Source organism: Lutjanus erythropterus, chromosome 6 (genome assembly GCF_056507025.1).
Source record: "Lutjanus erythropterus isolate fLutEry1 chromosome 6, fLutEry1.hap2, whole genome shotgun sequence".
NCBI lineage: Eukaryota > Metazoa > Chordata > Actinopteri > Lutjaniformes > Lutjanidae > Lutjanus > Lutjanus erythropterus.
The window spans coordinates 23,577,857-23,602,710 of NC_139322.1; the positions used below are offsets into that span (position 1 = coordinate 23,577,857).

The 24,854-nt window shown below is 39.3% G+C and overlaps 1 protein-coding gene across 1 annotated transcript; it reads right to left on the bottom strand.

Moving 5' to 3' along the window:
* Positions 1 to 819: 819 nt before the first annotated feature.
* LOC146325323 (voltage-dependent L-type calcium channel subunit beta-3-like) lies at positions 820 to 23,893 on the bottom strand. The gene is made up of 16 exons (XM_084719867.1): positions 23,771 to 23,893; positions 23,355 to 23,432; positions 10,904 to 11,056; positions 10,651 to 10,770; positions 9,751 to 9,873; positions 8,978 to 9,099; positions 8,684 to 8,736; positions 8,357 to 8,376; positions 8,069 to 8,149; positions 4,538 to 4,596; positions 4,213 to 4,313; positions 3,907 to 4,058; positions 2,306 to 2,401; positions 2,012 to 2,182; positions 1,174 to 1,221; positions 820 to 1,057 (listed from the first exon to the last, which is right to left on the bottom strand). Exons 1-15 carry the CDS (start codon positions 23,891 to 23,893, stop codon positions 1,192 to 1,194), a joined length of 1,482 nt encoding a protein of 493 aa, XP_084575993.1. The 3' UTR covers positions 820 to 1,057; positions 1,174 to 1,191.
* Between the last annotated feature and the right edge of the window lie 961 nt (positions 23,894 to 24,854).

Below are 24,854 nucleotides of genomic sequence, written 5' to 3' on the forward strand. Positions count from 1 at the left end.
CAAGAGATGCATATACAGTAGACTGTTGATGTGCAAGCCTGTGCTTGTCGTGCATGAGTTTTGCATCATTGTTACGTACATTGCGACCAGCTATACCGAGGGTCAAGATATGAATTATAGATAGTTACTGTAAAAAAAATAAAGAGTAAAGAATAATTTTTAAAAAAGGCTACTGGATAAATAAGGAGTGACAAAGGAATGATTGTGCCTTTGAGGAAACATTTGGTTAAACTGGAATGACAGCTCACAGAGAGCTGCAGAGATGGAAGACATACAGAATTGGTTTTGTGTCGCTCTCTGCACTCTTTGGCCAGAGGGGTTTATCAGCCAGGTTTATCAGAGAGGAACCCTGGGAACCCTACGACAGGAAGCCTTTCATGTTTGTATTTTGTGTTGTACTGATATCGTTGCTGTGCTACAGTACTGTATGCTAACAGACTTCACAGGTGTTTAATTTGTCTACAGTGAGGGTTGAATGAGCCTATCTGTGACTGGGACAGCCACCTCAGGGCGTCTGATCAGTCACACATGGGCTGGCTCAGCTGTGTCATGTGACCTCTAGTGTGAAAGCAGGGAGTTGGGAACAAGGTCAGGGTGGGAGGGAGGGTGAGGGAAGGAGGGTGGCGTGCAGTGACTGCACTGCTCTAGTGGTTTTTGTCACCAGCAGGCGTGCAGCTGTAGAAAGCGGCCCTGAGTTGTCGCGTGGCGGTGGGAGCAGGGAGCTCTTTCCGAGGGGGCAGCAGTGAGGTGGAGGCTCCACTGGTCAAATCTTCCTCCTCCTCCTCCTCCTCCTCCTCCTCCTCCTCCTCCTCCTCCTCCTCCTCCTCCTCCTCCTCCTCCTCTCCCTGTTTTTGTTTCTCCTCTTCCTCCAGCTCACCAGCCTCCTGCTCTTTCTCTCTCGAGGGACTCTGCTCTTGTTCTCTTCTTCGCCCGCCTCAGGTGTGGCCAGAGAAGGTGGTGGCTGGCTGTGGGGAGATGAGGGCTGCTGCTGCCCCCTGGTGGTGCCCTGGTCCCCGTGCTCTATGACTTCCTAGTCTGACCCTGGCACAGGTTGCTCCTGCAGCAGGGAGCACATTTCAAGAGAGAAAACTGCATCAGTAAAAGAAGCAACAACAAACAATAACCAAGAGTCAAACTTATCAAAGTAAAAAAGAGAAACAAATGTCTTCTCACCTCTGTCTGTGGTTATAATCATTCTATCAACTCTTGAGTTTCAGAAAACTATTGAATGGACACAAGAGACAGAAAGGTTGTAATTAATAATGCTAATAATGTTAATAAATCAAGCATCAGCTGAAATGTAAATCTCAGTTCATGACGCATTTTATTTTAACATCCACACAAATGTTCAGGACCGTGAAATTGACATGAAAACTTTCATCCCTAATGAGACTGACATAGTTTGCTAATTTAAAGTCAACAAGTTTTAATTTATTAGTTCATCTTACCAAAATGCACAAAGCCAATATAGCCCAATTACGTAAAAACGAGTCAAAGCAACATTTATTTTTGGTGTGCAGGTGCAGCTTATTACTAGACTTCCCAGCATGCATTGTGTGAGAGCTGTATCTCTCCGGAGATCCTTCATTTTTGTAGTCTGAAAGAAAACATATATAATGGAAACTTGCTGTGTGTCTCTAATACGCTTAAAGATAAGTCCTGATTGACTGTTTTCAATGAAAACAGTATGAACTACGATGAAGGTTAGTATTGAAGTCAGTCCCTACTCTTTTACACGTAAAACCTGATAAATATTTATATTTATTATATTTACACATATTGCCTTCAAGCTCCATCAAGAGAAACTGTAAGTTGTCTCAAGCTTATTGAACATTTTTCTCAAGTTCAGTTCCCTACCTGGTTTTACTAATCTCAAATAAGACTTCAACCAATTATTCAACCAAAGTCCGGTTAACTTTTAAGCTCAAAATTATTTACTATTTAGTGTGCACGCAAATAAACTTTTAAGTTGAGTGAGCAAGTCGGTGTTTCATGTGTGTGTTTGTGTTACCTGTTGGCTGGAGTTAGCTGAGGGTGGGGTGATCACACTTTGGTCCAGTAAAGGGTTAACAGGGGCAGAACAGGGGAGATGTGTAGCACGCCAGTAAATTTCCAGGTACTCGGCGAGGTGTTCACATGCGTCTTCCAGCTGATTCTCATCCAGGATGACATCAAACATCTCCTAATGAGTCAAAGATAGAAAACACGAGAGGTGAGAAAAGTTACACAATATTTCACGGTTTGTTTTGAACTCTTTTCAAAATCGTTTGCAGAGCATTATAGAGTTTTAAGCAGAGAGACATACAGGTGGACACTGAGCGAGCTTGTCCCCTGCCATCATCTGGACGTTGAGGTGTTTGCTTTGTGACTTCCCTCGAGATTTGATCAGCCTCTGAAGAACCTGTGAGACGAGCCAGAGACAGAGACAGTTAAATGATTGTTGTCATGTTAGTACATGTGAATACCTCCCTGTGAAATGAGAGCAATAAAGCTTCTTCCTTTCTTTTCATGTCTAATGTGGCGAGGCAAAATGACTGTTTTTATCAAAGGAGTCTGGTGGGGAACAAGAGGGATATAGCTGCTGGTTCTGGGTAAACAAAAAAGACAATTTCCATACAGACACTTAGAATAATAGTCTGAGCTTGTCAGTTTTATTTTGTTTCTGTTAAGTATGAAGTGTGTTTTACAATGATTAGTGAGGTGGAATTACTTTTTGTCAGTAGAGTCTGGTGAGCTGTGGCGCTCATTTGTTTTGAGATGCTTGTGCTCTTGTGTGACATCTAGTGACAGTGAATGTTGTGTGTAAAACCTTAAAGCAGTTACAAAAGAGAAAGGCCCAAATAAATGAAGGTTATCAAATAAATGGTTCTGATCTAATTTCTTTAATAATTTTCCTTATTGTTCTTAGTGTTATTTAGTCATATAAAGTGAGTACATCAGGGCACATCATGAAAATGATTTTTGCCTATAAATTCAAGCAACATATTCTGTAAATGATTGTAATTAGGACTATAACCAACAAATACTTACATTATTGATTAATCATTAAATCTATAAAATGTTAATAAAATATTTTTTAAAAATGCTCATCAAAAGTTCTGAGTTCAAAGTGACATCTTCAAATGTCTTGCTTTGTCTGATCGAGAGTCTGAAACCCAAACACAGTCAGACATTCAGCCAGTCCTAACACTGGAGAAGCTGGAACCAGTAAATGTTCGGATAAACAACCAAAATGATTAAAGGGATAGTTTGGAATATTTGAGGTAGGCTTGTATGACATCCTTATTCACAGTCAGTGTAAGATGGCAGTCACACCACCCTCACATTACAATGTATTTAGAATATTTTCACTGCGTTACCTTGGCATCAGGCAATCTTTTCTGATGGGAAACTGCCATTATATAAGCCAAATAAATCTCCCTCCAAAGAGGTAGATTTTACATCACAGAACAGAGTTGCTGCTCTATTGCCGCCTAGATCATTTCAGATTCACAGATATAACAAAATAACACAAAAAAATGAACACATTGAGGCAACGACAGACCAGCAACGCCTGTGTTCTGCAAAGTAAAATGACTGTTGTTGTAAACGGAGTCTGGTTGTGTAAGAGAGAGTGATATTTGTCTGATAGAACTGCAGTTTCTCATTGGAAAAGGCTGTCTGACAACAAATTAAAGAGGTGAAAATATTCTAAATATAGCATAGTCTTGAACTGATGGTGAAATTTTTAGGTGGACCACAGCAGGACATTGCTTTGCTTCCTACACCAGTGCTCCTGCTGATCACAACAGTTGACGATAAATTGTCTATCTTCAATTAATCAATTCCACTGTTACTATTACTTTAATAATAATCAGTAATCATATTCTTGGATGAATTGTGAAGTTTATGTGGGCTGCGCTCTACTTTAGGCGAGGAGACTTTGACATAGACGATGATGGGAGCCAGAGAAGTTTTGAGGAGCTGTGCTGGGTGGTTGATGGTGTCGGCGTCCAGGACGACCAGCTGAAGAGACTTGGCCAGCTCAAAGATCCTCTCGATCTCGCTCTGAACCTCAGCTGTCAACAAACCACAGAGAGATGGGGAGCTGACACATTTAATACAGCAACAACGCTCACATGAAAGAAAAAAGAAGCATCTATTCTTAGCAGGTAAACCTTTATTTATAGTAAAAAAGGAGAAAAGATCAAAGACAACTTTGTAGTCGCTCACCCAGACTGGAGCGTGTGTTGGATCTCTCCATTATGGCCTTCTTGTTCAGCACCGAGCGCTTCGCCAGCGACAGATCAGCAGTCACCCGTGTAATAGAGATCCTACGGAAGAAGCGTCTTATCACATCACATCCACAACTGTTCCATTTCAAAGGATGAGATGAACTTGTACTCTGTTGCAGCTAAAAATAAATCATCATCATCATGTGTCCTATCGACCATGAAACGTGATAGGCAGAATCCCGCGAACAGCTCTGGAGCTCGGTCACAGCATTACTGTACACCGAGCTGCAGCTGCAGAGAGACACACAGACAGTCGTACCCACCTGCCGTCAAATCTGTGCTTTAGGAAGTCAAACAAGGCTTTCTGCATCATGTCTGTTACCTAGGCGACAGAGAAGAGGCAGAGGAGTGGCGAGAAGTTAGGAGGCTCTATTGTTATGTAATATACACCTATGCAAACACACTTAGCCTACATAATTACTTATATTTTTCACTCACTTTTGACTTAAGCAACACTTTTGTTTTCTGATATTTAGCATTTAAATGCACTACATAAAGATTTAATGAGACAGTTCACTCCAAAATCAAAAATACATATTTGTCCTCTGGTCTATAGTGCTCTTTATCCATCTAGATTTTAGTTTTGGAGATATCAGCTGTAGAAATGCCTGCCTTCTCTCCAATATAATGGGACTAAAAGACTAAAAGTCCTGTGGTGCTCAAAGCACCAAAAGAAAATACATTCGAAAAAATTTAAAACCAGTGTTTCTTTCCAGAAATCATGACCCAGTTAATCAAGATAATCCACAGATCTTGTTGTGAGCAATTTTATGTAGGAGCTACTTTCTGGAGCTTGCAGATTGCACATAAATAAATACATAAATCCTACACACTGGCCCTTTAATGGTTATACTGGACTAGCATATCACACAATAAAAGTTTCTTATATTACATAAACTTTAACAATCATACATTCTGACTTGGTTGTTGTTGTTTAAACCATCCATGCATATTGTCTTCATTTGAAGTGTTTTGTCTTAAAATATGTTGCAGGATCCTGAATAGGTCTGGAAATATATCAAGATATACTGTATATAGCAGTTGCATGTGCAGATTTGCTCTCTGAAATATCCTTCTAGTTTATATTATTACACCCGTATTTTATTAGATTGCCATTCATATATCTGTTTCTACACCAACCTCCACTTATGGGTACCCAGAGGAAGAGTTATATGTTGGAAAATACATTGATAAACGTTTATATCTCCTTACAACTATGTTCTAGTGTGTTATAAACAATTAATTTAATGTTTATATATTGATAAGTAATGAAACAGGGAACTTGGAGTAAAGTGTTGCCATGGTTGTTGAGTTTTATATGATCTCTTTTACAAGAGTGACCTGAACTGAGACAGCAGTGCAAAATGGTCAATACAGTCACAGGAGAACAATACACAATCAATTTGGCACATTCACATTAACACAGTATAACAATAATGGAAAGACATTAAACTAACAATACCCTGTCATTTTTAAAACATTTAGATTCCATGTGAAGGAAGATGTCGTCATCACCAGAGAAGACAGTCAGATAGAAATGAGCACCATTAAAGTCCCCTTTGACTTAAATGTGTCAAACTGTTGCTTCACTTTGACGTTTGAGTGTTGAGGTGGAGAATAATGTAAAGACATACATCATTCTGCACAGTCGACACTAGAGGGCTGTTTTCACACTCATCCTCTGAAGAGGGAACATTTCTCTGTGCTCATCTCAAATCTGACTTCACCGGTAGGATTTGTGACATCACAACTAATGTGGAGCCAGTCATGAGCTGTGTTTCCACCTGACTGGCATGTGAAGTCGAAGCAAATGTTTGAGATGTTACAAAAAGGAATAAAAGATGATTAGGTGTGTTTCCATCAGCTGGTTTTGAGTGAAACTAGGCTATACAAAGCATAGTTTCATCAGAAGATGGTGTCTAGGCTACGTTACACACGACTGTAATAAACAGAGTAGAAGAAGTACAGGTTGCGAGCCAGTTGTTTGCTAACCGCCAATAAGCCTTAACACTTAATATTAAGGTGCTTGTAATAAATGTTAATGGTTAATAGGTAATATGGGCCTTACAAGATTCTTATTAAATTAATATGTGTTAATAAGATGATATAAGTGTTAACAATGGCATAATAAATATAAAATATAATTTGAGTTTATTCATATGTCTTCAAACACATGTTGGAGGGGGTCTTTAAGGATGACATGCAGAGAGATGGTGTGTGTTTCCGTGTGCACTGTGAATGTGAAATGAAGCAGCCTCTTTTCAAACAGTCCTGAAAAATGGATGGCCTTCAGAATAGGGGGTGAAGCGCACAGTGGTGTTGCTCTTCCAACAAGAGGTGTAACAGAAAGATGGAGCAACAGCGAGAGAAAGTCCACGAGAAAGAAAGAAGAAGGCGCCGTCGTAGAACAATGGCGAGCAACAGAATGTAACATATGGATGAGAGACAAAGCAGGGAGAAAGAACGAGAGGGGAAGAGAGAAGGAAGCAGGCTGGCGCTCACCACTGGAGCATCCCCAAAGCACATCACCAGAGCGATGCATAAATATTTCACACACACACACACACGCACACACACACAAAACAAACGGCTTGGCACACAGCCTGCGCAGTCACAGAAGAGAGGCGAGGCACAGAGAAAACGTTGAAGCACAGAGACAGTCTGTTCGGTTACACGCCTCACATTTCAACATATTCACCCGCGCATTCAATCGAAATTGACATATTCTACCATTAATAGATATTAACCGCAATGTGTTTTCATACGTCTCATTCCATGTGTGTAACAGACAAACAAACAAAAGAGTATATCACATTCAGCCAATATAAAGAAGAATACATGCAGTTCTGTAGGACTCAAAATGGATCTAAGACTCCTGTTGTGTGAGCTATAATTTCATCAGGATGTGACTGTGGTGTTTAGTATCACTGTTAATGGGATAATGGAGACGAGAGTGATTCCCTTTAGATCAAACCAGGCAAGTCCATACTGGAACAGAAAATACAGTCCGGATTAAACTGGAACAAACAAAGGCAGTCGAGAGAAGAAAAGGCCAGAGACTGAGCTCAAACAGTCAGACATATGGCACATCTATGTCTGGTAGTATCAACACATATTTTCATTACTGGTTAATTAACTGATCTGTCTTTTGGCTAATCTAACTGCTGTCTTTTCTTTCAGTGGATCAAAACAAAGTCAAAGGCAGAATTAGTCACAGTGCTGCTTTGAGCTAAATGCTAATGTTGGCATGCTAACATACGCCCAATAAAAATGCTAACATGGCAGGGTTAAGCAGGTAGCAGATAATGTTTACCATGTTCACCATCTTAGTTTAGTGTGTTAGCATGCTCACAAGGGCCGTATCGTTTATAAAATTATAATACCAGTCCTATTACCACTAAACCTGCAGTGATACTGATACCAACAGAGTACTCAATTCAATACCAATCACGTGAATGGAAGCATTCCTGAAATAATCTCTCTGCATTTATTTTCTATTTAAGAATGTTTTGGTGGCATCTTAGCATGTTGAATTGCAAACTCTGGACTCAAATTCACCAACCACAGACTGTATGGGTTGTAGCTATGCAGCTGTTGCACCTTAATATATAGTGTCACCAGAATTTTAAAATACTTTGAGATTTTGTTAATTATTCAAATTCATCTGGGTGATTAATAACATATTTCTGTGGTGTGACAAACTCCGAACACACAAATATTGTTGCTTTACACAAGCTTTAAGTAATCCGGATCAAACAATAGGAACAGAAAAACAGCACTGATGGTTGTCTCACCTCGTAGCCTTTCAGTGAAGGACCCACCAGCACCACTGGCCTCATAGAGGGAACCACATCATATGGAGGAACATGTTCGGTCTGCACAGGCACCGAGCACAGACAGGGTTAGGAGGTGGACAATATAATAGCTAATACACTCAGAAGAATGATAAGTAGTCGCTCTGCATCTGGCTAGAAATGTAGAGAGACATAAAGTGTGCTGAAATGCACAAAATGTAGTATAACTGAATAAATTGTAAAGATGTAAAGTGATACACAGAGGAAGATGCACGGTGGCAGACGTACCTGTTTCTGCTTCTGTTTGGCTTTCAGAATAAACAGAGTGAACGTTAAGCAACAAGGATATAAGCTAATGATAAATAATTATTACTTCAAGTGAAAATGTTTTATGAGTTTTACGGCTCTGTAAGAGAAAACATGCATGTCACGCTGGCCCGAGGAAAAGTACATTTACACTGTGACCATTCAGTGGTCGTCTCACATAATTCCTGAACTCAGTTTGATGTAAAAAGCAAACATTTTCGCTCAGGGATAATCCTGTGTATGTAAATCTGACCTGATCTGTGTGAGCATGCAGTCCCAGTGCAGACAGACTCCCGCAGTCCCACTTACCTGCAGATGGCGGGGTGGACCTCCAGCCTCCGGATGAAGCGTTCCCTCCTTTCCTGTGGAGCAACATAATGCAAAGCTTCATTATGCGTGAATCCCCTCAGGAGGCAATTTAGAAAGAAGGGCTTCCAAAGCAGAGCAACACGTGAGCAAGAAAAAAGTTTTCAAAGACTGAGCTCGACAAGTAGCTGGTGGAATTAGGGCAACAGAGAGAGACAGGAAGACGGAGATACAGAGACAAGAAGAGAAGCCCTGATAACAGAGACAGAGATCTCTCAGAGCTGTGTGTCCTCTGACCTTGCTGCTGCTTTCTGCTCTTGTTTTATCCTCATGGCCTCCAGTTTGACTGGGCTCGGGATGAAAGTGATGTCTGCACCTTCCTTCACCAGCCGACCAATCCACCAATCATTGTTGTATTTCTGCAGGAAAGTGAAACACACTTTATGACTCAGAAATTGGACTGCAAAATAGGGCTTTCACAATATTTTCCAAACGCTATGAACGCTTGGCCGCCACAAGCCAGTTATCCCTGTGGTAACTTTTCTGACACCTCCTGCTTAAAACCATATTCATCGTATTGGTTTGACTCCTTAATATCAAGTTTCTTCCACATTCCCAAACATAAGAATGCCGTGGCCCAATTTGAAATCTGAAAATCCAAACCTTTAATCACAGCTCTGATTGACACATGATTGAACATGCAGCTTTTCTAAAACAAACAAAAAAAAAGTTATATTGTGACACATAATGCAGTGTTTTTAGGTGTTTTTGCATTGAATTGTGGGAGCAAGCGAAAATTGCAACAACAAAAAAAGTTGTGATTTTTATTTAGATCTTTATCATTCATTACAAATCAAAGACAAATTCTTCCATTGAGAATAAAACCACACTCTGTCCCGAGTGTTCTAAGTAGCCTTAACAAAAAGACTATAAAACATTATAACAAAACATGCTCACAGTTATCATCAATAGCAGTATATCACGACACCTTGACTTCTAAATGTGTTGACATGGATCAGGTCAGGTCTTTATTATTTGTAAGTAATGCTTTCATGCTGGAGGTCTCTCACCTCTTTTATGTGCAGGAAGTCTTTGGTTTCAAAGTTAATAGCGGCACCTTGGACCGGACAATCTTCATCGAGGGCCCCACAGTAACTCACATTGGTTTTCACAGCAAATGCTACTGCTTTAGACTGGTGAGAGACAGAAAGAGTAAAAAAAATATAAAGTCAAGTAAAAGTTTATTATAACCCAGTGCCACAAAGCAATGTCTCAAAGAGCTGTATATACAATAAAAAAGTCATATAAAAAAGTAGTATATAGAGTTGTGTAATAAAACATTAGAACAAATATTTAAAATATTTAAAAACATATAAAAGTTGAGGTAAAACAAAACAATACATAATATGCACATAAAACTCCTATACATTTATATATGGTTATAGATTTAAAAAACACACATACTGTATAATTTACCTGGTTCTCTGTCTGTTCCTTGTCTAATTGATCCATGCTGTAGTTTTATAGTAAAATTATTGCACTGTAGAATTTTATTGGGGGAGTGGGTTTGTTAGAATTTTTGTTTTTTCCTGGTTTTTGTTTCATTGTTTCTTCTTTTCTATTGTTAAATATGATGGAAATTAAGTACTGGACCGTCAAACCTTCTTAATCTTCTAAAAAATCCACACACATACAGAAAGTGGAACATATAGTACATATACGCGACCATGAATGCATAAACACTGAAAATAAGCTGGATAAATGGGATATGTGGCAATATACATAATAATTGCCTTTGTAGTTAAGCCTTAAGATTAATTTGGTTGTGTAGACTTTTATGAATCTACAACAAGGTTAAATCAGTCTATTGAAAAACAATGTCGAAGTATTAAGCTGACACAGCAGTTTTCACACTGTTCTTCAGGAACACCAGGTGAATATAAAGACAAACTTTGACCTTTGACCCTCACCTTGGCTCTCTCCAGCTGTAGCTGAGCCTGGCGCTCGGCTTCACGCCGAGACGCCTCCTGGTCCTCCTCCAGGGACAGGTCGGAATCCGAGGGTCGACTAGTGTAGGAATCGGCTGAACCCTGCAGGCAATAAGGAGAAGAGAGGAAAGAAATAACAGTTACAGCTGAGACAGAGAAGAGATAAATCCAGAATCCAGTTCAGAATTACTCTTTTAGACAATATTTCTGATGCAGCTCCCAACAGATCACCTACATCTCCCTCTGTGTCTCCCATGTCCGTCTCCTTGTTCAACCTGTCTCTGAACCTGCCTGTCCTCTCCTGGAGCCATGTGACCCAGCCTGTGAGGACCAGCAGGTTCCTGCAGCTTTCCAAAGCAGCCGTCTCCAGGGAACGTGTGCGTGAGCACTGCGACAACACCAACTACCAGCACAGTGCTTGTTGTCTATTTATCCACTCAGCCAGGCACACCACATGTTGGCAAAAGCCCAGAGACCTCAACCAGGAAAAAAAAACACTGACACACAACTCTGACACTAAGTACTGATAATACAGAAGCCATCTTTCAATCCATTTTCTAGACTCCAGATTGGCCTGTATCAACAGAGGATGTGGTATAGTGCCACCAGATAAATCAATTTTAATTGTATGTTTTGAGCTTTAAGTTTGGGCTCAGTGTTGCCAGATTGGTTTGATGTTTTTTCTGGCCCAATAATAGCTCAAAATCTGCCCAAATTGATAAAAAAAAAAAAAAGGCACACAAATATCTATAACAAAAGATATACACAAATCCATAAACAATAGCAAAAGTACTGTGATTTATAACACTTTTTCAATATAACATAATATTAAAACAGCAATTTAAGTGTTCAAACGTGGGCTAGAATGCAGATAGGAGGTTGCATTGTACAACAGAACTATAAAACTTTTTTTCTTTTTCTGACTATTGCCTTAAAAATAAAGAAAAATAAAGGGACAAGTCAAACAACAAATTATAATAGAGTCGATCTAACTTGGTCTACTGCAAAAAGCCTTGAGGGTATTCCAGTTAAAGTGTAGCCCCCACATACACACGCATGAAGAGGGAGAAATAGAAGCACGCACAGTCCCATACTGTCCCATACTACATACAAATAATAATGTTGTAGTGTTGCAGGAGGATTTTGTTATAATGAAAGAGCAGATTTGATGGTCGCAGATCTCCTCTCAGCAGAATTAATAAAAACTATTTCATATCAAATGTGTTTGTGCCTCAGCGAATCAAAAGGTGTCATTAACAACAGGATTTTCCTTAAAAATCAATAGTCACATAAACACAAGTCCCCTAAATCATCACTTACGACCCACTAGAAGTGTGTGGTGGTTGTATCTGCAGAGCCCCCTGCCTCACTTTTCTTTTTTTCTGGGCCTGTTTTGCAGTGGTGTGTTGCCCCCATTCAATTGTGCAGGTTTTGAGGTTAGAGCTCAAACTCAGCTCATTAAAAATGCAACGACCAACGGTTCCATCAGTTTCTTATGTCCCCTCCCTTTGCTCTCTGTCTCTGAGAAATGCTTTCACACACACACACATTTCACACAAACCTTCTGTTGTGCAGGGGTGTGGGTCTGTTTATTTGTGCTTTAGAACATAACTGCAGTAAAACAATCAGAAATAATGTTTTATTTCTCTCGTTCACTGCTTTGTTCTCTTCACTGTTTCTCTCCCTCTCTCTCGTTCACTGAGCCGAGCGTGTTTGGTGTGTTTACAAACAATCCAGCATATTCTATCTTAAAAAAAAGATTTAGCCTGTTTACTGAAATTTAACATACTTATAAATCCAATAAAACACAAATCAATTTCTGTCATTTGTTCATAGAGTATTCCATATGTTTTAGAATTAAACTGAATCAAACTTAACCTGGCATGTAAGAATGATAATCGAGTGCAGACATGATCCAACTGCCTTTCACTTGTACATATACTTTATATTTACTCTTGGCTTCTGTGGATATCATCATGGATAATAGAGGAAATTGACATCATTATCTAATTCCTTTGTGTTTAAATGCTGTTGGTTTATGACTTTAATGGCCATGAGATTCCTCGGAAGCAGGGAGATGAGGTTGGGATGAATGGATCGGTTCTTAGTGGTTGTTTTCCTGATGTTTGTTGTTTGTGTGTTTTTATCTCTGCACACTGCCTTGGTTCATCATGTTGATGTTGGAGGGTGGGGTGGAGCAGACTGGTGGGATAAAAACCAGGGAAAGTAACACAACTGGAACACAGTTTTCCTTACATCATTTACGTGACCATGATGTTGCCGACCCCTCCTGTAATCAATAACTAATAGATTACAAAAAAGAAAGGACACATTTTAAAATAAGCAAACACGATTTATTGAATGATGAATTTTCCGAAATTCGGATCCAACTTACGACATTCAGTTGCACAAATAAATTAAGATTAAAAAATATGACATATACACTGCAAAAAAGGAATTTCAAGAAAGTAAAAAGGCTTTTTACTTCTTTAGAGGAAATAAGTCTTATTTTTTGTCTAAAAAGAAAAATAATAAGAAAGCAATACTTGGTTTATGAGCTAGTTTGAAGAGTTCTAGCTGAGCAAATTTGGCTTATTTTGCTTAAAACAAGACAATTCAATTAGAAAATTATCTAATTATCTAATCAATTAGAAAGCCTGGCTTCTGTCTAGTAGGGCTGTTATTGCAGTGTTCAGGTTTGGTCAATTCAAATTTATTCGGCTTAAAATAACCAAATAACAAGAACATCATATTTCTGCACAATCCAGACAGATCAACAACCTGCCACTCTAACTTGCAGACTGATAAAACTCCCCCAAAGCTTCACTCCACCAGATCCTACAGAACATTTCACTCCATCAGCATCCTGCTCTTCCCCTGGTGGCTGCAGTCCCAGCTGGGTGCAGGGCTGGAAGACTTTTCTCATACCAGACAGGAGCACCCACATAAGACAGCCAAATATAGCTCGATAACAACGTCATCCTTCTTTTACCTTTTTTTTTTTCTCCTCCTCCCTCTTCCCTCCTTCCCACCACTTTCCCTCCACCCCTCCTTTGCTTTTCCCCTGTCACCCCCAAAAACGCTTTAGCTGAATTCGGCGCAGAGTTTGTGGATATCATTTGAATATCAAAGCCTGCCGGAGTCTGAGGAGTCTACCAGCAGAAGAAACAAAACCTAATTAAAGCACACAGAGTTCTGCAGATGGATGAAGAGGAATAATAAGTACAGACTCAGAGACTCTTTAGCACCAAATACCTATACAATATCCTCCTCTGTACTGAATGCATTTCTCATATTGTCATAATTTCATATTTTTCTGATTTGATATAGAGATGCTACAATGCAAATTCCCTTGTAGAAAAGAAGGAAATGTAAGAGAAAACTAAAGACACATTCCCTTAAAGCCAAAGTCTCTTTCACTGTTTATGTGTTTGCTAAAGCATCACACTGCTTTGTTTAATCCCACTTGGATTCCAAATGAGCTTTAATGACACAAATACTCAGATTTTCTTTTCTGTCTGTTTTTTTCCCCAGATGCATAGAATCAGATAATAAGAATAACGTGTAGCCTCCACTGCTGACAGCAATGTAGACAAATATTATCCTGTATTGTTGGATGATTGCAACAAAGCCAATTCACATAATCACTTGATATGCACAGGACACGAGACTGCAACTAATGATTATTTTCATTATCAATTAATCTGCTGATTATTTTCACAATGAATGGATTAATCATTTAGTCTAGAAGAAGTCAAAAAATTGTAAATCCTTACATTTGGAGCAATATGTAGCAACTGCACATACAAAAATGAGTACAGCAGTCCAAATAGTGAGTTGGAGCCACTGACTCTATATTAAATAGGATGAAATCCTATCTAATATATAGCCTACGGTATGGTTGAAGCAAGTTGTCTCCCTTCTTTCCAGACTTGGGAAAAGCTGTGCAGGCTCCAGGAGCTCTGAGGAGAGCACAGGACGAGTGCAACATTGGAAACTGACAACAACAAGTGACGATGAGTCCTGCACTGTAAGTTGATCAGCTGTTTATATTGTCAATCGTCTGTCGATGTAAAGTTAAGCCCATTATCCTGAAAACAAAAAGCCCACTGCTCTGAAAATACACACTCTGGAGTTTGAGTTCAGTGACTGCCTGTCTTACTGTCTGCCAGACTCAGTTAACATATTGCTCAGTTTAACCGCTATAGACCTTCTACAAGATTAGCAATGGTTTCTTATGACTCATAAAAAGACGCTTACTCATTTGGCATAAATTTTAACTCAAATTAATGTGAATCCGTAAAGCTAAAACAATTATTTTGTCCCGGAATAGATTTCAAAAGGGGACACCACAGCTGTAGCATTCATTTTGTGATTTATTACAGTAAATATATTTCAGATTTTTCCTTTAATAAACTGGGACCAACAAAAGTTTGATATTTTTGCTTGAAAAATGACTAAAACAGTTGGAAATTAATTTTCTTTAGATCAACCATCATTGCAGCTCTAATGATATTTTATTATATTATATTTGGTCACCAGTGTTTCTCCTACTGGCATTACATTCCAAATTTTCAAAGACACTTTTCAACATTAACTGTCTGAGGTTTCTAAACAAAGACTAACAGAAAAGTTGCAGAGCAAAGGGTTAATGACAAGGAGTAGAGAAGTTTTTAAGATTTTTTAAGTGTGGGAAGTTTTAAATAATCTCATGTAAATCTCTGCCTCTGTCTCTCGTTATCTCTTTCAACTGCGTGATAAGTGCCTGATATTCATATTACAGCCAATTACTATGCTGCTTTGACAAGCGTCAACCACTGGTAACTCTGACGCATCCCTCAGACAGCGCTGTGCTGATCAAAGCTTTTCCCAGCCAGAGAGACGTCAGACTCCATCTTGTTTTATATTTCTCTCCATGAATGAAGAAGCCCGATGTATAAATCCACCTTGTGTTTATTGAAGAGACCAAATAAACAACCTGGAAGTTTTTAAAATAAACAGATCCCCCTCATCAGCAACGTCAAAAAAACTATGGACATGCTTTAAAGGTCCAGTGCATGATATTTACAGGGAATTATTGGCAGAAATAAAATATAATATTCAGTGGTAGTATGTTTTCTTTGGTGCATGATCACCTGAAAATAAGAATTGGTGTGTGTAGAGTAAGATGTTTATATCTACAGAGGGCTTGGGTCCTCTTCCATGGAGGAAGCCATGTTTCTACAGTAGCCCAGAATGGACAAAATAAGCATTGGCTCTAGAAACAGCTTTTCGCAATTCCAAAAGTTGCACAGCCATTGTAGGTTCTCCTTAGAACATCATTTCAAAAATTACAATACCAGTACCTATTATTGGTATTATATCATTCGTAGTATTGTTAGTATTATCATTATTATTATTATGATTATTATTATTAGTAGTAGTAGTATTTAGCTGCAAGCTGTAGATGCAGTAGCTGGCAAACCACACATCGCATTAAACTGAAGAATTCTTTCAGTGATTAGCTGTGAGCAAAAACATACAGATAGTCTTTTTTTTTCTAGAACTGGGTACAACAACACTGTGCGTAATAAACCTGCAAGCTAGAAAAAAAAAATTCTGGCAAATGCACCAGGCAAGCAATTCTCACTGGACTAAATGTGCACCATCTTTGCATCCTGTGTTTGCAATCTGCCACTAAATCCGAAACTCTGGTCCTTTCCAAGGCATTAGGTTTTCATAATGAAACTGCTATCAAAAGATAGGTTTCCATAGTTTTTTCTTGCTGTAATGTTTCCTCCTGTTCATACTGGCCTGTAAGAGACTTGAGTGATGTGGGACAAAATCCACAATACAGGTGCACAGAGGCGTCATTACTTGTATCTGTATCTTACTGTATTAACTAACAAAATGATCTGTCTCTGTCTCTGTATTCAGAAGACCAGAGGTGGGTGTGGTTTATACCTGAAGTCACATTAAATCAGGGAAATGTTTTCTTGCAATGTAGCTAAAATGATTTGCTATTGTCAAATAAATAATTGTGAACTCTACTTCTGCATCCTCTTTTCTTTTCATCATCTCTCTCTCTCTTTACTTTTAGTGAAATTGGTATGAACTGTCTGAACTCCACCACCACCACCCCCTTTTAACTGGGGATATTGAGAAATTAGAAACTTGAAAAAAAAAGTTTTATAAATCCACAGATTCTGTTTTGCATTGGAGATAGAAACTCTCCAGAACAGATACACATGTATACAAAAATATCCTTCAGTTGGAGGGAGTGATCTTGGTGCATTAAATGAGTAATTGATTAAGGCAGATGCAACCTAACTGCCTTTTTCCAAATCATGAGAACAGAATAAATATCTTTTCCCATCGCTTTATTTATGCTTTCCCAAGTAAAGATTCAGGTGCATCCCTAATCCACAGTCCTCGTCCTGTGCAAAAATATTCTAAAAGTTAATAAGAAGCTTCAGCACTCTGGTGTGGTTGCCTTCCAAAGTTGCAGTCATTTTAGTGCAAATTTCCTCTTAACTGTAACTCTGAAATATTTTAAATTGACTGTTGGATACGGTCTTCTCCTTTAGGGATCTTTAATTTTCAAAATTTCACAGTGGACTAAGTGGCTGTTTTGCACCCAAAATAACATCATCATAAGCAAACAGAACCACAAGTGAGCTCAACTACAATACTTAAGGTAAGGTAAGAAAGACTTCATAAAATACAAAATAACAGACTAAAAACATTCAACAGATGGGCCTACAAGTTCAATACAGAGCTGCAAAGTGTCCTACGGAGTTGAGATCCACAGACAAACTGCATGTGCACAACACAGTATGTCCAAGAAGGATGAGGAGAAGGAGGGAGGGAAGAGAGCAGAAGTGGGGAGATGCTGGCAAAGTGAGTGAACCAGAATAGACTTCTGAGTGAGAGGGGAGGGAGGGGAGAGGAGGAGAATAACAGAGAGGAGGAAGAAGAAGATGTCTCAGAGCAGACAGACGGGGGACTCATGGACGAAGAGACTGAGTTTGCATGCAGAGTGATTAAACAAAACGGGGAGCATCAACAGCGTTACCTTGTTACAGATGAGTCCTGTAGCGCTCGAGTCGGAGGCAGACATGATTGTGCTGCCAGCGCTCTCTTCTCCCCCATTGCACAGAAAAAGACAGAACCCTCCTCCTCCTCCCCTCCTCCTCCCCTCAGCCCGTGGTTACAGGGGGGAGAGAGAGCCTAAGTGCTTCACAGCTGACGTTGCTGCGCTGCCTCAACAGCCATTTCCTATACAAAATTGATGCCCTGACTGCAGCACTGGTGTGTACACGCCCGCATACTGGTACAGTACTGTGGGTCGCTTCAGCTCTCCTCTGGTTTCATGCACCCTCTCCTCTCCTCTCCTCTCCTCTCCTCTCCTCTCCTCAACAGTGTATAGCTTCATATAAAGGTTTTTGCCCTGTGCCTGTATTTTCTTGTTTTCTCATTATTTTGATGAGTTCAGAATGCTTTATCAATAGGGCTGCACAATTAATCATAATACTATTGAAATAGCAATACAGTGCAATATCCAAATCACAGAAGCTGCTATTTAAGAAGAGAAAACAAAAGTATGACAAAACAGCATCATAATAAAATACAGTAGTGCTGCAGATATACCGCGGCCTACAGTCTCCAGATGTAACACAACAAATATCACATCACCACAATTTTGATTGTTTTTTTTTTTTTTTCAGTGAAAATGAAAATAATGCAAATATAATTCCCACTAATTGTGAATCATATTGCAATTGCAATATCTGTCAAAGTAATCACAATATAATTTATTTATTTATTTATTGCGATATTATGCAGCTTTATTTACCAACTCAAAGTGTCTGTATTTGACAACCTGGGAATGACACTCAACAATCATTTATCATTCTGATGCGTTTACAAACAGCAACGGACAAATCCTGCATATCCTCCCTTTAAGAAGTGCTGCAAAAGTTGTCATAAAATTGAGCAGGTTGGTCTGGTGTTAACTCTCACACTGCAGAGTATCACTTTTCACTGGGCACAGATACAACTTCTATAAATAAGACAGAACAAAGGCTGGGTGGTTATGTAAGCCATGCTAAGTGATAATAACAATAACCCATCTGCAATTGTCATTCCTCTGCCAATTAGTAGTTCTCTTTGCTTAACAGGTGCTACCACTAGTACTGCAACTTCGTTTTATTATTGATAATTGAGTCAATCATTTTCTTGATTAATCGATTTGTTGTTCGGTCCATAAAATGTCTCAGAATGGTTAAAAATGTTGATCGCTTTTTCCCCACAATCTGAGAAATATGGGTTCCAAATGAGTGAGGAATCTTTTTTGAAGAAAGAGTCGTTCAAGCACTCCTTGTAAGACTAAGGGTTCCACCAAGAACCTTTTCTGGAGGAAAGAGTTCTTCAAAGATTGTTCCTTATAAAATTCTTTTGTCAAAGGCTGTTTGTACCATAACATAAAAGGGTTCTTGTTAGAACCCCCTGGGTGGGTTCTAGATAAAACTCATGGGATATGAAAGGATTCTCAGTGGAACAAACGGGGTGGGTTCTTGATAAAATCCTTGGCATATGAAAGGGTTCTCAGATTAATCCTTGAGTGGGTTCTAGATAAAATAATATGAAAGGTCTCTTGGTAGAATCCCCTGGGTGGGTTCTAGCTGACACCACTGGAATATAAAAGGGTTGTCGATAGAACCCCTTGGGTGGGTTCTGAGAACGATGGAAACATTCCAGATACAATTACACCATAGAGGGGTTCTCTGTAGAACCTATCACAGGCGGTTCAGAGTGAAACCTTTCATAGATGGTTCTAGGTATAATCCTTTATGCTGGATACTAAGCAAAATTCTCCGTACAGGTTCCAAGTGGAACCCCCTACAAAAGGTTCTACCAAGAAGCAAAAGGGTTCTCCTATGGAGACAACCCAAAGAACTCTTTATGGTTCTAGTTTGCACTTTTAAAGATGCAAAGCTCAACGGTCTTATTTTGTCCTCAACTTAAAGATATTGAGTTTATTGTCATAGAGGAGTGAAGAAAATGGTAAATATTAAAATGTGTGATGCTGAAATTAGAGAATTAATCATTTTTTCTTAAAAAAAAAAAAAAAATTATCGATTATCAAAATAGTTGGCGATTAATACAACAGTGAACAACTAATCCATTAATTGTGGCAGCTCTAGTTTCAACAGGGTAAAGTTAGTGCAGGACAGGGAGACATAATGAGAGGAGGACATGAATAAAGAGGAGGGCAGGGCAGCGCCCGCCTGCCTGTCTGCGTGCCCTGCACCATCCTTCTGACAGGAAGGTGATGCATGAGCCTACAGAACAGAAATGCAGCGGTGAGTCAGCAAGCAGCCATCTAGAGTCCATCAGATGTCTTAATAAGCTAGCAGAGAGGTCTCTATTGTAGCAGACAGCTTCGTTGTTGGGCTGCATGCCTGCTCTCCAGGTCGCCCCAGGCACTGAGGACCCTACTTCGCAGCCATTATGCTGGCAGCACGCGCTCCCTCACCCTCATTCAACTTTGGCTGCTTAAGAATTAAGTGCACTCCACCAGGGCTTTTAACAAAAAATGTCTCAGGGCTACATTTCTGCAAGCTTTCAAACACACACACACATGCATGCACGCAGATATTATTGTAGTAAGACCAACTACAGCTCCCTCGGAGACAAGATAGGGCGGCTATTTTCATCATTAGTGTGTAGTGTGTATGAAGCAGCCATTGAGGAATGGCCTTTCAAACAGCGGGACAGGAATGCAAAGAAGGACAGGAAGCGACAAAACACAAGAAATAAACAGAAAGAGAGCAGCAACGAGGAAATCGTTACCTGAATTAGAAATTAGATTATGGAGAAACACAGACAGAACTTAAACTCTAAGAAAACAGAAGTTTTTATAAATGTCTTCCTCCTACTCCCTTTCAGACATGAATTGAGTTTGCTGTAAATTTTATTGGTTGTTACTGTTTTATTATCTCTGTTACTTACATTTTTAACCCTAAGAAAAGATCCTGATCAGTGCTTATTTTATATAAATTATTTTATTGTGCCATTTGTCTTCCTCCTTCCTCCTCCTTTTATTGCATGGCTTTGTTAAATACTCCATTCTGATCGGTGAATTACAGCATTCTGTGTTTTTTTTTTTTTTTTTTTCTGTAGTAGTATAATATAGTAGACCAGTGCATTTTATAACAGACCATTTCTTTGCTACGGACACAGTTCTGATCATGGGCTCTGGAGGAACAATAAGATCATTTTTAAATCCAGAACATCTTTTCTTTTGTTTTTATTTATTTATTTTTTATTTGTGTCAAATTATTGATTGCTTTGGTAGATAACCATGTAACAAGCACGATAATGTACAGTGAGCAGGTCATTATTATGAAATAAACCCCCTCAGGATGATTGAAGACCCCTCAACATATTACCCTGTCCTGGTATATTCTGCAATAATGACCTGCTCAATGTACATGATCCCATACATGTTTATTGTGAGTTTGCTGTTAATGTTATTGGTTAATATTGCTTTGTTGTCTTTATTACAGATATGTTTTTAAAAACTAAGAAAAAGATCCCTGAACAGTCATTTATATAAAGGTTTATCGTGCCATTTGTCTTCCTCCCACTCCTTTTTGGACATTAATTATTTATTTATGTTGTTTTTTTATGAGTTTGTTTTCTTTATTACTTGTATATCTTTTATGTTTAAAATAAAATCTAATCTGATATCAAGAATTAAGAACTGAATTGAAGAGAGGGAGACAGAATGAAAAAGTCAAGGAGAAAAAGGTAGAAGAGAAGAAGTGAAGAAAACACATGGATGAGGAAGGAACACAGTCAGTACATTAGAACAATAAGACCAAAGATTAACAGCAGAATCTTTTTTCTTTTTTGTGTGTTTTTTTTTCTTTGCTTTTCAGTCGGTCTAAATATAGCTCTCTTCTCCTCTCCTCTTCTCTCCTCTCCTTCCACTCCTCCCATCACAGACTGGGGTTGGCAGTGGGGAGAGGAGGATAGCGGAGGATTGTCAAAGTTCACTGAGTTTTGATGAATTCCCTCAAGAAAGAGCAAAGCAGATATGAGACTGGCTCAGCTATATTCACTGATGCCAGATCGCCCATCTGAATGTGAACTAAGTGCCTATATGGACAATAAGAAGAACAGACAGCCGCTGAGGCTCGTCCCTGTTCAGTCTACAGCGTGTACTCTGTCGTCTCTGCAGCAGTTTTTTTTTTTTCATCTTCTTTCTGACAGACAGGATGATATTACATCTTGTGTTGTTCAATCCTCTTGATAATGTCACACAGGTGTGCTTCATATTGTTTCTTTTTTTAGCACTTTTCTTTAAGTTCACACAGGACGTCGCAATTGAGGTAAAAGAAAAAAGAGGAACATGGTTACACAAAGACATTTAATGTGGATTTACAGGAGGAGGAAAAGTGGATAAAGTTGTCAAGCTATCAAGGCATGGTGCTAATGGCAAATAATACTCTTATTCATATATGTTTATAAAATATGTTAAATCAGTAAATGTCTGATTAAAGCTAAATTAAATGAGACTATGAATTTAACATGCCAATCTTTAACACCTGACAGTTTAGGGTTATAATAATACTCACTGGCACTGCTAGAAACACATTTCAGTTTGTACTAAACAAGTATTAAGGGAATAGTTACGATTTTTTTAGTGGGGTTGTATGAGGAATTTATCCATATTCAGTGTTACCTACAGTAGATGGTGATCAGCACACCCACAGTTTGGAGAAGCAGTAGGAGTCCTTGTGTAAGAAGCTGAGCAATGTCTTGCTGTGGACAGGGTAAGCAGCAAAACATATTTTGGCCACCTTAAAAAAGGCCTACCTTTAAATTGAATGCTATATTTTGAATATTTTCACTGATTTACTTTGCCATCAGACAGCCTTTTATGATGGAAACCCATGTTATATAACCCAAATATCACTTTCTCTCTTATTTCGCCAAACACAGGAGTTAGTGGTTTGCTGCTGCCTCAATCTGTTAGTTTATTTGTGTTGTATTGTGTGAGTTCAGTGAATCCAAAATAAGCCTTTAAAACACAGAAGTCACACAATAACACCAGCAAATTATCCAATCGAGACAGCCGTAGACCAGCCACTCCTGTTAACCTGTTCTGCAAGGTACAATGACATTTTTAGAGAGAGTGATGCTTGGCTTATGTAATTGCGGTTTCACATCGGAAAAGGCTATCGGATGGTAAGGTAAAGTGGTGAAAATATTCTAAATATAGTGTACACTTATACTGATTTTTTTGAATGGCTAAAATATGTCTATCCACAGCAGCACATTGCTTAGCTTTCTACACCAGTACTCCTGCTGCTTCTCCAAACATGGGGCATGTTGACCTCCATCTACTGTTGATCCTTACTGATAAGTACCTCATTCAAACCCACTTCACAAAAACCAAACTATTCCTTTAAGGTTTGATACTGAGCCCTTTGTTCATTTTTTGCTGAGCACCGCAGAGCCACCCAGTGCAACCACACTCTTGTACTGTAAGCAACTGAGAAGCTCTGCACCAACTGGGAGCTTATAAACGGGCACTTCAGAGAAAACAGATTTACAGATTTCTCCAATAAACCTGGAGATTTGAGCACAGAAGCTGTGCCACCATGTCCCCAACCTTTTGACTTGTGAAGAGGTACCTCACAATCTGTGTGCAGTAGGAGCTGAGGCAGCGCTACAGCCAGAGGTGGATCATCCAGAGCCAGAGAGAAGGTCTCCTGACAGTGCAACCAGAGTAGGGCAGAGTGGATCAATAGGAGAGCTACCCAGATTGATACTCCATCCTGTCCTAAGCTGCTCCACCCTCCTCCTGCTCTAATGTTACCTCAGGATACTTTCTCCCTGCCTGTAATGAGCCCTCGGCAGCCTATAAATAAGCACTTCCAAGTCATTTCAACGCACGCGATGCTACACAACTGCTTTCTCACCAAAGACACCAAGTCCTCACAGTAACAGTGTGGCGGTGTAAGAACAGGGGACATCTTGTATTAACCGCTAAACGCAAAGAGAAATGCTACAGATGCAATGAGGACAATGTAATGACATGAATCATCACCATGGATGGGTCGACACTGAAGCCGGCTGTGGAGGAAGACGAGCAGGACGCAGCGAGCCCCGGCCAGGAATCTCTATCTTTCATCCACGCTGTCGACTTGGCCTTGCCGGCTATGCTGTGCATACTTAGGCTTTCATCCCCCCGGGGATCCCTCAACCTGACTTCACCAAACTGCTTCAAAGTGCAGAGAGGCTGGAGCTAACCCACATAAAGCTGTGTGTGTACCTACAGTGCAGCGCAGAATGGCACAGTGCTGCTGCATCCTTCATTAAATCAGATGTGTTTGTTAGAAGCTGACCTGATTTAGGCTCGAGGTTTGAGTTGGGCCTAATTGGCGCGTCTTGACTAGTGGGCTGAGCTAACTGAGGGAATGTCAGACTTATCAATATGTAATGGTGCCCTACATAGTCACACATTCCAGCTTTACATCTAAAAACAGGGTGTTTTCTTTCAAGTTTGAGTCTTAAAGGGATGGTTCACAACAAATTTTAAAACATTTTCCTCTGGGCTGTAGGGTTATTTATCCATCTGGATTGTTTCGGTGTGAGTTGCTCAGTTTTGGAGATATCAGCCGTAGAGATATCTGCGTTCTCTTTAATATAATAAGCTTGACACTGAGCTTGTGGTGCTCAAAGCACCAAACAATATGTTTTATATTTTACTTTTTACTCACCACAATCTATCTCTCCAGAAATCATGACCTGGTTACTCAAGATAATCCACAGACCTTGTTGAGCCTTATCATTAGAAACTATTTTCTTTCTGCAGTATTTTAGCCACCTAAAATGGCCCAACTAAAATAACTGAATATCATTTTACATGTATGCTATATTAAGAATATTTGTATTGCCATACCTTTGCTATCAGACAGCCTTTTCCAACTGGAAACCACCACTATATACACCAAATATTGCTCCTTCCAGACCAATCAGACAAAAAACAATCATTTTACCTTGCAGAACACAGGACTTGCTCATCTACCACTTTGTTTGTCTTATTGTGTGACTTCAGTGAATACTAACTAACCTTTTAAAACATTTAAGTCACAAGGCAACGGTAGACCAGAAACTCCCAAAACTCCACA